Source organism: Canis lupus, unplaced genomic scaffold, assembly GCF_011100685.1.
Source record: "Canis lupus familiaris isolate Mischka breed German Shepherd unplaced genomic scaffold, alternate assembly UU_Cfam_GSD_1.0 chrUn_S937H1103, whole genome shotgun sequence".
Classification (NCBI taxonomy): domain Eukaryota; kingdom Metazoa; phylum Chordata; class Mammalia; order Carnivora; family Canidae; genus Canis; species Canis lupus.
Window position 1 is genome coordinate 6,313 of NW_023331903.1, and position 12,371 is coordinate 18,683.

Sequence of the window (12,371 nt, forward strand, 5' to 3'; positions counted from 1 at the left end):
GCAAGCGCAGGTCCCCGGGCAGAAAGACGTGTGTGCCGGGGGCTCTGGGCAGCACATGCGGCCTGTGCCTGCACCTGCCTCCAGGTAACGGGGTAAAACGCAGTCTCGGGCCGGTGCAGACCTACTAAACTGGGGGTGGGTGGCGGAGGGCGGCCCTGCAGGGCCTGCGGTGTGCACATGATTTTCCTGGCCACTGGTTCATGATGTGAAGTTGGGGATGAATCTCCCGATTACGTGAGTCAGCGACACACCTGCAGGTGCAGGCTCCGTGCGCGGCCCTGGAGGGGAGCCCGAGCAGGCCTCTGTGCAGGACTGGCCACCTGGGCGTTGCTGCGGGATGTGCTCCCCGCCGCCATCCGGGGCAATAGGTTTGTTTTGTTTGTTTCTCAAGCGTGCGTGCAGCCCTAAATAGCCCTGTGAGGGGCCTGCAGCCTGGAAGGGGGCCTCAGCAGACCCCAAGTCTGCCGCTGTTGTTTGGAATGTGTGACTCTTTATAGTTTCCACGTGCTCGTTTTCCAGTTTTGTGGAAGTGGCGTCCCCCGTCCTCTGATCACCGAAGCTGCGGCACCAGGCTGTAGAGATCTTCTCGTTGCAGCCTCGTAGTCCGCGGCCCTGTCCGAAGCTGTCTTCCCTGGGCTGGGTGTGGGGCTCACTTCCGGGGTCCCGGTTTCATGGACCGTTTGTGCACCTTTTGGTGCACGTGTGCAAGGCCCCATATGGGTGAACGCATTTACAGGACGACACCATATCGCTTCCCAGGAAGGGCGGCGGGACCGATGACCCTCCTGCTTGGCGGCTCCTGCGCTGCAGCGCCCGCGCGTCTGCGCACCTCCAGGGCGGGGATGGTGTTGCCGTGACCTCCACGGGCCTTCCTGGTTTTCCCGGTGACCAAGGGGTTGGAGCACCTTCTCCTTTATGCTTCTTTGCCAGTTTGTCAGCTCCCCCTTTTCAGGGTGTGGGTCATTGGTCTTTTTGAGCAATGAGTTCTGTGTGCACGTTGGCAAGAACCCACTCTGAGCTACGTAGGTGGTAGCGATGTCATCTCCAGCTTGTGGCTGGGTTGTTCTTTTTCTTTTTTAAGAAAAATTTTCTTTATTTATTTGAGACCATGGGAGAGAGAGAGAGAACTAGCAGAGGGAGAGGGAGAAGCAGACTCTCCCCCGCGCAGGGAGCTCGACGTGCGGCTCCACTCCAGGACCCCTGGATCATGACCTGAGCCCAAGGCAGCCGCATCACCGACTGAGCCCCCCAGACGCCCGCTGGGCTTGCAGGTTTCAGGGCCTTCTTGATGAGCAGCGATGTTCTATGCAATGCCGTCAGATTCGCTCGGTGACCATCTTGCTGTTGGGCTCTTGTTGAAACAACCTTTCCTGCTCCAAAGTCCCAACACCTCTCCTCCATACTCTTTAAGAGGGGCTAAAACCCTGCCTCTCACATTTGTCTTTATTCCATGGAGACGGAGTTTTGGGGGCGGCGTAGATAAAGAACTGCCCTTTAATTCCCCAGCTATTGAATCTCTACCGCTTTCCTAGTGATCGGTCACGCCGCCTCGTCCCACAACGAGCATCCGTAGCGTGTGGGTCTGCTTCGAGGGCCGCTGTTCCTTCCCACAGCTCGTCCCTCCTCCCCGTGCCTGCGCGTCTCGGCTCCCTGGAGAGCTCTACCCTCGCGAGAAGTTTCAAATCAGCTTGCCCATTTATTTTTAAAGACTCTTCGGGACTCTTGTTGGCGTTGCGATCTGCTTATAGGGCAGTCTGGAGAGAACGGACATTGGGTGTTGGATTCTCTTACCCGTGAATGTAGCCTATCTCTTTCCATTCATTGGGTTCTCATCAATTTCCATGAGGTTTCATAATTTTTCCTCACGGACTCATGTCTCTTTTGTTAGGTTTATTCTGGCCTCAGCAGCACTTGTCACGCTACCGGTCACCTTGGCGGGGGCTTCTTGTCTCTGTCCTTTCAAGGCCTGTTCTCGGCCTCCCTGTGGCTCCGTGGGAAGCGGCCTGTCCTTCGTCCGGCTGCCCTGAACAGCCGTGCGTGCAACAGCTGTGCTGTCGCTCACCTCGGTCACGACACCGTCACTGCCTCAGAACACTCGTTCACCACCGGCTTGTGCTCCACGTGGGATCGTCGCCACATCTCGGGTCCCTGAGGCTCTACAGCGCGTGTGCTTCTCCTGCTGACGTTGGTGAGGATGCGGGCGACTTGTGCCAGTCCAAGGACGAGCAAGGCCTCCTGAGAAGCCATTGCCCCCCAGGAGCCAGCGTCCGGCCCCCTCCACGTCCCTTCCTCGCTCCCAGTGTCACACATGCAGGAAGGGGGGTCTTCTCTGATGGAAGCCATTCAGGGCAAGCTGTAGGTGCCCCATGCCCAAGCCCCTGGGCGCCCGCAGCCTGTGTCACCCGGCCTGCGGTCACCTAGTGACCGCCTGGTGTCATCTGAGGCCGGCGGTCCCCACACCCTCACGGTCCCCTCGGGCTCCTTCAGGAACTGTTAAGATCCATCAGAGCTTCTGTTCTCCAATCGATCCTGCTGCCTGTTATTCTAGAACAGTCCCCATGCCTTTTCACATAAAAGAAAACTTTTATTTCCCGTGACACACAACCTCCTGAACGGGGGTGGTCCGGGGCTGACTCCACACCCACACTGAGCGGCCCCCGTGTCCCAGCCCCCAGCCCCGCTGGCCTCCCGGGCCCCTGTGGGGGAGGCTTTCCGGCAGGTCCCCAGTGGGGAGGGACCAGCAGGGACACCTCCCTCTATCGGATGACGTCGAGGCCAAGCACGGGGAACTCTCACCTGGACAGGGGGAGGGCTTGCTCCGGAGAGAGGCTCGCGGCAGAACCAAACCTGTGAGGTGGGTGTGCAAGGCCAAACCCTGAGTTCCGTGGGGTTTTGCCAAGATAACTGTGCCCCCCGCGCTGGTAACCATGCGAAAATCAGAGTGTGCTCGCAGGTGTGCAGGGGGCTGGGGGCCGCACACTGCTTCCAGTCGCTGCCCCACAGCTGTGTGCGGGACAGGTGACGAGCACCCCAGCCAGTCCTGATGAGGGAGCAGAGGCACACCCACCAGACTCCCCATTCCCCTGGCACGCCGGCAGGAGCTCAATAATTGCACTGGCTAGCCTGCTAAATGCAAGAATTAGCCCGCCTTCCTCTCTCCGCATGCACCGTGTCCTTACCTCAAAAGAAATATTACGACCTTCATAACGTATGTTTGCCTCTGCCCGGCGTGGCCAAAGTCCTTTCTCATACACCGACGGATTCACTGCTGCTCCCAGCAAACCTGCAATGTGCTAGATTTCAATCAAACCTCATAGTATTACATTTTTCTGATTATAAAAATCTGTCGTAATACTTTGTAAACCACAGAAACTCGTATAGAAGGAGGGAAAGACACCCGTGTCCTCATCCACCAGACACACGCAGACACGTGGCTTCGTGCACTGTTGGCGTTTGGGCTCTGCCGCACCGCTCCCGGGCTGCAGCACGTCGGTGAGGGCGGGGGGGCCCCCTCGCTGGATGCCGAGGACCACGGGGGATGGGGTAGCTGGCCCTGACTCAGTGGCCCCAGACCCTCGATGTTGTGAGACTCTACGCACCCCAATCCATGAGCACTCGCTGGGTCCAGCACCCGGAGCCCAGCCCTGGGGCCGCAGGAGTGGGACATAAAAGTGAGCTAGAAGTGGCCTCTGGAGGTCACAAGGGAGAGGTAAGGACGAGGTAAATAATTGTCACTGGAGACTGTGAGAGTTCCCTGCGCTGCTGCGGAAGACGGCTCCAGGCCGGGCGGGGGGTGGTCATTCTGCATCACAGCTTCCTTCTCCCACCGCCCGGTGCCCCAGGTTCCGGTCCAGACGTGTCAGGGCTGCTGCCCGGGATCCTGCGGGGATCCCTCCCCACCCCTCGCAGCGTGGCTGGTGGCCTGCAGGTCTGCGGTCCTGCGGCTTCCCTCTGGGTCGTCTCCTCCTCCTACAAGGACAGGCCCCCTACCTGTCCCTAGACTCGGGGCCCACCCTGATGCAAGACAATGGCATCTCGAGGGCCTTAACCACTTCCAGGTAGACGAGAGTTCTGGGGGGCCCCGTTCCATCCACCACAGAGACAGACATCGAGGGGCGTGGGGCAGGGGGAGGAGGGGTTCCTGCGACACACCCTTACCGCAAGGTGGACACAGGAACCTGGGCTGGCCCGCTGCCAGAGATCTCGGGCTCCGGGCACAGTGACGGCCTCGGGAGTGAGCTCGTGGCCCTGATGGAGCCCGGGAGGTTCTGGCCGAGACCCCAAGTGCATGTGCAGAGGACACCCCCCTTCGTGATCGACCCCCAGTATGAGGTGGGTGCCGCTGGGCTCTCTTCTCCGGCACGTGGACGGAGCTGACCTGGGAATGACCCAGGGCACAGGGGCACTTCCCCGTGTGTGCCACTCCTGCTGCAACACCAAACACAGTTTGGGCCTGCACCTGTCAAAGGTGTGCCTGAAGCACCCTGGCAGCCTGGTTTCCACCTCTCTGGCCACTGCACTTGGGCAGAACTCTAAGGCAGGGAATGTTTGGTCCCTGGCCACGCAGGGATGTCTGGGAACAGTTCAAGAATCACCAGGAGGGCTGGGGGCAGCAGGCAGGGATGCTCGGCAAGTGTGCAGGGCAGGGGGACTGGTAAGTGTGCAGAGCAGGGCTTAGGGCAGGGGTGCGGGGTGCGGGTGCAGGGCAGGGGTGCCAGGCAAGTGTGCAGGGAGGGTGCTGGGAAAGGACACATGGCAGGGGTCCAGGGCAGGTGTGCAGGGCAGGGGTACTGGGTAAGTGTGCAGAGCAGGGGTGTAGGGCAGGGGTGTGGAGTGCAGGTGCAGGGCAGAGGTGCCAGGCAAGTGTGCAGGGAGGGTGCTGGGAAAGTACACATGGCAGGGGTGCAGGGCAGGGGTGCTGGGCAAAGTTCATGCCTGGGGTGCAGGGCAGGGGTGTAGGGCAGCTGGTTAAGTGTGCAGAGCAGGGGTGTAGGGCAGGGGTGCTGAGCAAGGTTCAGGGCTGGGGGGCTGGGCAAGGTTCAGGGCTGGGGGGATGGGCAGGGGGGCTGGGCAAGGTTCAGGGCTGGGGCGCAGGGCAGGGGTGCTGGGTAAGGTTCAGGGCTGGGGGATGGGCAGGGGGGATGGGCAAGGTTCAGGGCAGGGGGCTGGGCAGGGGCGCAGGGCAGGGGGGTGGCCTGCCCAGCCTCTCCCTGAGCGCCATCACGTTACCTGGTGCCACCAGGTATGCTGGTCAAGTCACTGCCAGGCTGGGTGAAACCCAGGTCAGCGGGGTCCTGCCTGAGGCATCTCGGAGCAGGGGAGGGGGGTAGGGGGCTGGGGGGGAGGGCAGGCAGGGCGAAGCTCCCTTCAGGGTTTTCCCTGAGAACCTGCGCAGTGAAAGTGCCTGGGTAAGCTGTGAGGCAGAAGGAAGCCTTTCTTTCAGAGCAGGGAATGGGAAGACCCTCCCCTCTGCATTTTATGGAAATGGAGCCTCCCTGGGTGGTGGGAGGAGGGCAAGCTGGCGGGCCCTGGGCCGGGCAGGAAACCTCTGGCCTGGCTGGAGGGCACCTGCGGCTGCCCACGGAGTGCAGGGTGGGGGGACGGCGACAGGCTCCCTGGGGGGTCCACACACCCGGAGGGAGAAGAGGGGGACTGGTGGGGGGGGGGGCTGCGGCCCATGGTGGTGGATTTGGAAGCAGCCGCTCCCGCCCCGGGAGGCAGAGGTGCGGCCCTGCCCATGCCAGCTCCGAGCCCAGGCCTTGCACACTGCGCCGCCCGAGTCCAAGTTGAGCACCCCCCGGGGGGCAGAGTCACAGAGCCAAGGCACCCCGTGTGGGTTTTGGTTTTCCCGTGAATCCCAGATGGCCTTCTCAGCCTCTGGCTCCTATATTTAACCTATTTAATGAGATTTCTTTTCCAGTAATTCCTGAAACTGGTAATCTCTAATTGGGTCAAATTCTCTACCCACCAGCCAGCGATGCTATTTTGTAGCGCAAATCCTCCTGAAGCCTCCCCCTCCCGGCGCAGCTGTCAGAGCCAAAAGCATTGGGCTCCCTGGAGCAGGCCTCAGTTGGTGTCAGCTGGTGTGGGGCAGGGGCACCTGCCGGCCTCCCCACCTTCACACTGACCCCTGGCCCTGGTGACATGAATCCACTTAATGCCCGCCGCCGGGTCCCCGGGTCCCGTGTCACTGTAAATAGCGAGTCTCACGGCTTGGGCAGGGCCGGAGGGGCTTGGGCAGGGCCGGAGGCGAGGCCCGCCTCTCAGGTGGCCTCTGGTCCCCGTGGGGCTGCTCCCCAGGAGAGCGAGTACTATGGCGGGTTTGGTGACCTGCGAGGACCCTGAGCATCCCCAGTGGCCAAACTAAGCCACGCGGAGTAGAACCCGTACACAATCTCATCCTCGTCCCCATTCAGCCAGGGGACCCCGCTCTGTTCAGGGGCCACACCAGCACTGCCTCCAGCGTGCGAGGCTCTCGCGCTCACTGACTGCCTGTCCCCTCCAGTGGCACGCTTTGCGCCTGTGTCCCTGTCTTTCCCCCGCTGGGCTGTGGCTCCTGGTGGGCAGGGTGGGACTTGGTCACCGCTGTGTCTTCAGGACGCAGCACTGTGGGTCTCTAGGTTGCCCCTGGTGGCCCTGGCTTCGGGGCCTCGGACTGGAGCCCCTGATTGAAGCATATGGGTCCCCGCCCGTCACACGCGGCCCAGGGGTCGCTGAGGGCTGAGGCCGGCCAGCGTTGGTGTGGACACGCGTGCCTCTGGGCTCATCGGGTCATCACGGGACCCAACCAGGAAGGCCAGAGCCCTGTGTCCCGAACGGTAGGGGTCGGGGAGAGGGAGCAAAGGCCCCGTTTCCCCAGACTCTCTCCTTAGCGATCTGTCACTGAGGTCTCCCTCGGGCGTCTTCCAGAAGGCTCTGCCTCCCGCCGTCCCCAGGAGCCCTGGAGAGGACCATCGGTCCCCGCTCACCGTCTCTACCAGCCTCGGCCTCATTCCTGAACTCTGACAGTTTCCAGTTTGCTGCCCCGGCCTGGCCTGGGGACAGAGCAGGCTTTCAGGGGTGGCCCCCAGCCCAGTCGATTCCCGGGAGGACCACGCACTGTCCTTTCTGAGAGGACTGTGGCCACAGGTTCTACGTCAACCAACGGATGCTGGAGCTGCGTCGAGCTGCCTCCGTGTCCTACCTGTGCTCTGGGATGATGCTCAGGGCAAGCCGACTCCCCTGACCGCCCCTGCCCCGTACCTCCCGGTATCCGGGGCACAGCGCCTGAGGACCGCTGCCCCTTGAAGCCACACTCGGGTCCAAGGCACACGTGGCAAATAGTGGCTCCAGCTGTCACGTCCTTTGTCTTCCCCGGGATCACCAGGAATAAGTGAAAACCCACCCGGGCCCTGGGAGCCTGGCACGGGCGGAGCCACTGCATGCAGGGGACACGCATCCCCTCATGTCCACTGCCAGGCCGGGGGTCCCGTCCTCCTTGGGAAAGTGCCTGCCCGGGATGTGGCATCTTTCGGGTTTAGTAGAAAGCAGCTGCGGTCTAGAGGAGCCGGAGGGGACACACTTTGGCCTCTTGAAGGAGGGGAGGTCACATCTGGGAGGAGGGCTCTCCCTTCAAACTCCTGAGTGGACGTAGATGGGCTGGAAGGGGCTGCCTGTCACCTAGAGCGTCCACCCGCCTCCACCAGGGGCCATTAGACCGTCCCCTCGCTTGCGGCTGCCGTCCAGCGTCCTGGGGTCCTCAGGAACCTCCCACCCTGCCTTACCGACCTCCACCGAAGCCTCAGTCCTGGGCTCAGTGAGACCCTTCTGCCCGGCCCGGGGCCAGCGTCCACTCATTTGAGGCCACTTGGCCCCCCAGGAAGACACAGACCTCGCAGGACCCCTGGCTCTGAAGAGAAGAGGTCAGTTCCAGCAGCTCCGGGTCTGGGGTTGTCTGGGCACCACAGTTCTGGTCCTCCAGAGCTCAGGGTACCAGTTCCATCCACCGCCTCCGGTTGCTCACCCTGCTGGGGGCCCGGGCACGGTCAATGGCACAGCCGGGCCGCACTCTGCCCCCCCAGGGCTGGCCAGAGGTCACACGCTGTGGCTGCTTTCTGGGAGCCCTGGCCACAGTTTTGAGCACATACGTATTTATTTGTGGGGTCACTGCGCTGGCCCCGACCGCTCCCACCGGCCAGCAGTCCTGTTCTGCTTAGGGCCGAAGCCTAGTGATAAGCAAAATGCCCCGTGCCCGTGACACCAACTCCTACCGCCGGCCAGGTGTCCCTACAGACCGGGCATGCAGTCTGATGTCGTCTGGAGCCTGGCACTCTGGGCTGGCCTGACCCCCGGGCACGGCGGCAAGGACGCGCGAGCCCAGGGCCCCGTGCAGGGAAGGGGCAGAGCCAGCTGTGAGGCCCCAGGTGGTCCTCCTGGCCATTGAGGTATGGGGACAGCGATGGGTGAAGGGGGACATTAGTGGGTCCTGTCCTGCCGCTCTGCTGTGTGGCTCGGCGACCACCCACCTGCCCATCCAGCTGTGGCCCCTGGTTTGGCTGGAGGACCCGCTCACTCTCCTTGTCGGCCGCCTGCGCCCTGGGGGGCCTCAGCCAGACGGGTCAGTGTCCTGCCGTGGGTGGGGGTGTGTGGCCAGTGGCCGCCCGGCGTGGTCCTCAGTCCGTCCTGGCCGCCTCCAGCTTCTGGATGGAGTCCTTGCCCATTCCTGCTGGAGGAGTCCCGGTCGGATCCCTGTGGCCATTTCCAGTCTCCGTCCACACTGCGTTCCTGGGCTCCCTCCCCTCCGGCAACCAGTCACCGGGACGTATCCGGGAAGGTGCCTGTCCAGGCACCAGGGACAGGAGGAGGCTGAGCCCCGTGTCCAGGTTTCTACGGCTAACGGAGCCCGTGGCGGGGCCCTTTGATCCCTGGACACAGTCTTGGCAAAATGAGCATTCCTGACCCACTTCCCTGGTGAGGACCACCCGCCTGGTCCCCTAGCGGCCTGCATTTCCATGGGGTTTCCAGAAGACCCACGGGGAAACTTCATTCCCAGATCCACCCCGGGAGGAACACTGGCCTGGAGGCCGAGTCTCTGGCAGAGGCCCCAGGAACGTGGCGAGTGCCCCCAGACAGAAGCCGGCTTACGGCGATCTCCCTGGCTGCTATGGCCACTGTGTGCAGGGCCTGGCGGTCACAGGGTCCTGCGCGCCCAGAACACTGACCAGCTGGCGCTCCTGCATGCTCTGTGCAGCCTCTGCGTGCACTGGGGGTAACCCCGCGGGCCGGGAGCTTTTACATCCCCGATTCGCCGAGTAGATGGGGCACGGAGAGGGAGACTAACCTGTGCAGAGTCACGCAGCTGGGGGAGGAGGCACACGACTGCGCTCTTGGCCTGGACACCACATGCTGCTGGCGAGGCCGCAGCCCTGCCGTTCGACGCCCACCGCCGTCCCGCAGAGTTCCGGGGTTTCTGGGTCGGACAAGCCCTCAGCCGCGGTGAGCCTCAAAGGCAAAGCCCGAGATTTGGGATCGATGACAGGTCCGAGGAACCGGCTGTGCTCCTGCTCCAGGAGGTCCGCGTTCCCGTCTCTAACGAGGCGCTGGCGATGCCCGGTGGTGTGCTCCGGGACTGGGGACACAGGATGACTGACCACGATGGCTCCCGTCCCTCTGCTCACGTCCCTCGGGGAGGGACGAGGTGCCTCCAGGAAGAGCAGAGTGTCTCGTCCCGGTTTGTGCAGCAGCCACTCTGCTGTTGGTCAATTTGACGATCCGTCGTGGACAACGGTATCCAGGGCCGACCGCGTGCTGGGGTGCTCGTGGCCAGGGTCGCCCGCACGCAGCCCCGAGAGCAGGGGTGTGGATACCTGTTCCCATAGCCGTGGGGGCCGGAAGGCTGGGATGAGGGTCTCAGGGCCGAGTTCCCTGGGGGAGGAACCTCCCACCTTCCCGTGGCTCCTGTTTGCCGCAGGGTCACCGCCTTGTTTCTCCGAGTGTGTGCGTGTCTGTCTCCCGAGGTCCCCTTTGTGGAAAGACACCGGTCCTGTTGGATTAGGACCCACTCTATCCCAGGGTGGCCTCATCTCAAGGACGTCTGCGTGACCTTAGTCCCAGAGAAGGTCACGTTCTGAGCTACTCGGGGTTAGGAGCTCAGCATGTGGATTTTGGAGGGGGGGAGACACGATTTAACTGATGACACAGGAGCACGGGGTGTGGGCCCCGCGGTGTGTCTCAGACAGCGTGCCCGTCCTCCTCCCTGGCTGCAGACTGCCCAGCCGACGGGACCAGAGGATGAGTGCACCCGCAGCCCCTGGCCCATGGCACCCACCCCGTACCCCAACCCGGGTGCCATCAGGGGCCCCGGGGGCCTGGTGTCTCCGTCTCTGTGTCTCTGTAAAGGAGATGGACGCAGATCCTGCCCATGACTGTGCTGCTGACGGGGGAGGGTGCTGTGACCTGGGTCCCAGGGCATTGGTCATTCCTCGTTGTTGGATGGCTTGCCGGATTTTTGGACATTACTCAGCTTTCCTTCCATGATACCATTAGGACGTAAAAATACACGTTTAGCCAGAGAGCCCACTCTTGGTCCTCCGCTTGAGCGACTGTGTGGACTTTGCTACCTGTGGGCACAGGTGAGGAACACGTCGTCCTGTCTTCTGAAAACAGGGAGGGCCGGCAAATTCCAGTCCCCCTGCCCCAGGGGCTGCCAGAAAGAGCCCTGGGCACTGGGGGACAGGGAACTGCGGTGGAGCCAGGAGGGCTGCGCTGGGGAGGCCTGTGCAGGAGGAGGGGCCGGCGGCCACCAGGTGAGGTGACCTGAGCTGCTGGGGATGGCACAGCGGGTGCTCCTGGCCAGGCAGATGGCGAGGTGCCGCGTCTACAGCCACCGGGGCTGACGTGTGTTGCCCGTGTTGTGCCGCGTGGAAAGTGGCCCCTTGACGTGGCCCAAATGATGCGGTTTCCCACTCTAGACCTGGAGCCCACAGAAGAGTGGCGGGGCTCCAGGGAGGGGGACAGCGGCGGCGGCAATTCCCTGGTGCCTGCGAGACAGACCCAGGCCTGGGGGGCTCAGGTGCGTCCTGGGGCCCGAAGGCACCCGGGAGGGCCCTGCTGCTGCCTCCCGGGACTCTGGGGACCCTCAGTCCTGCCTGTGCGTGGGGAGGGGGACAGCGAGCAGAGGGGGACAGCGGTTGCGGTTGCCGGGGCGGGGCGGGCCGCTCGGCCCCCCCGGGGTGAGCCCAGGGGCGGCCCCGTGGACACCCAGACAGCGGGGCGTCCCCGGGCTGCAGGTGCGGAGGGCAGGCCGCAGGGCCCCTCCTCCCGGGACTCTGGTCCGTCCTGGCCCGGCCGGCCGGTGGGTCCTGCAGCCCGGAGGCCTCCCCGCGCTCGCTGCCGGTGCGCAGGGCCGGGGCGCCAGGTCCCGCGGTCGGAGGGGTGCGGCCCCCGTCCTCGCCCCGCAGGGTGCTCCGCGCTGCGGGGGGGGCGGCGCCGGCGGGGAAACTGAGGCTGCGGCGGCGGCCGCGGGGGGACTGGGGGGGGGGGACCGCGGGCGGCGCAGTGCGCAGGCGCGGCGGCGGGAGGGGACGCGCTCGGGGCAGCCTGCGCCCCAGTGTGCCCGCCGCGCCCCGCGCCTCCCGCCGCCCCCCGCCCCGGCCCGCCCCGGCGCCCGCACCGAGCTGAGAGGGCGGGGGCGCCGCGCGGCCCGGGCGGCGGCGGCGCAGGCGGAGGCCCCCGGGGCGCTGCTCCCGGCTACACGCTGCGGCGGCGCAGGCGGCCACGCTGAAGGCGCTGGCGGTGCTGAGCGCGCTGGCGGGCGCTGGCCGAGCTGCTGGGCGCGCCGGGGCCCGCGGGCGGCCTGCCCGGGGCTCGCCCCCGCGCACTGCGCGCTCTTCCTGGCGCTGCTCGTGGCCACCCACGTGCGCTCGCCGCGGGGCCCGCAGCTGGGGCAGGTCGGCCCGCTGGCGCTGCTCTTCAGCCTCGCCTTCGCGCTGCTCTGCTGCCCCGTGGCGCTCGGCCGCCCCGCGGGGACCCCGGCCGGTGCGGCTGCGGGCGCGGCGGCCGCCGACCAGGGCGTGTGGCCGCTGCTGCTGGTCCCCTTCGTGTCCTACGCCCTGCTGCCCGTGCGCAGCCTGCTGGCCCGGCGGCTTCGGGCTCGCGGTGGCCGCCTCGCACCCGCTCATCACCGCCACCCCGGCGCCCGCCGACGCCCGCGCCTCTGGAGGACGGTGAGTGCCCGGGGCGCGCCCTCGCCGCCCGGCTCAGCTGCCCGGAGGCACCCGGGACGCGGCGCGCGGGTTCGGGGTTCGGGTGGGCCCGGAGGGGGAGGGGCCGCTCGGTCACCCGCGCCGAGGACGGCGGGGCTGCGGGGCTCAGCGCGGCCCTGGGGACCTGCG

General features: G+C 65.0%; 1 protein-coding gene across 1 annotated transcript; it reads right to left on the reverse strand.

Moving 5' to 3' along the window:
• Positions 1-6,390: 6,390 nt before the first annotated feature.
• On the reverse strand, positions 6,391-12,158 carry LOC119879502 (atherin-like; the record flags this gene model as incomplete). Its single annotated transcript, XM_038589746.1, has 7 exons — positions 11,651-12,158; positions 11,306-11,449; positions 9,379-9,607; positions 8,505-8,574; positions 7,871-8,003; positions 6,969-7,034; positions 6,391-6,556 (listed from the first exon to the last, which is right to left on the reverse strand). Coding segments are annotated over exons 1-7 (1,316 nt in total), but the record flags the coding sequence as incomplete, so codon positions are not given.
• Positions 12,159-12,371: the final 213 nt, after the last annotated feature.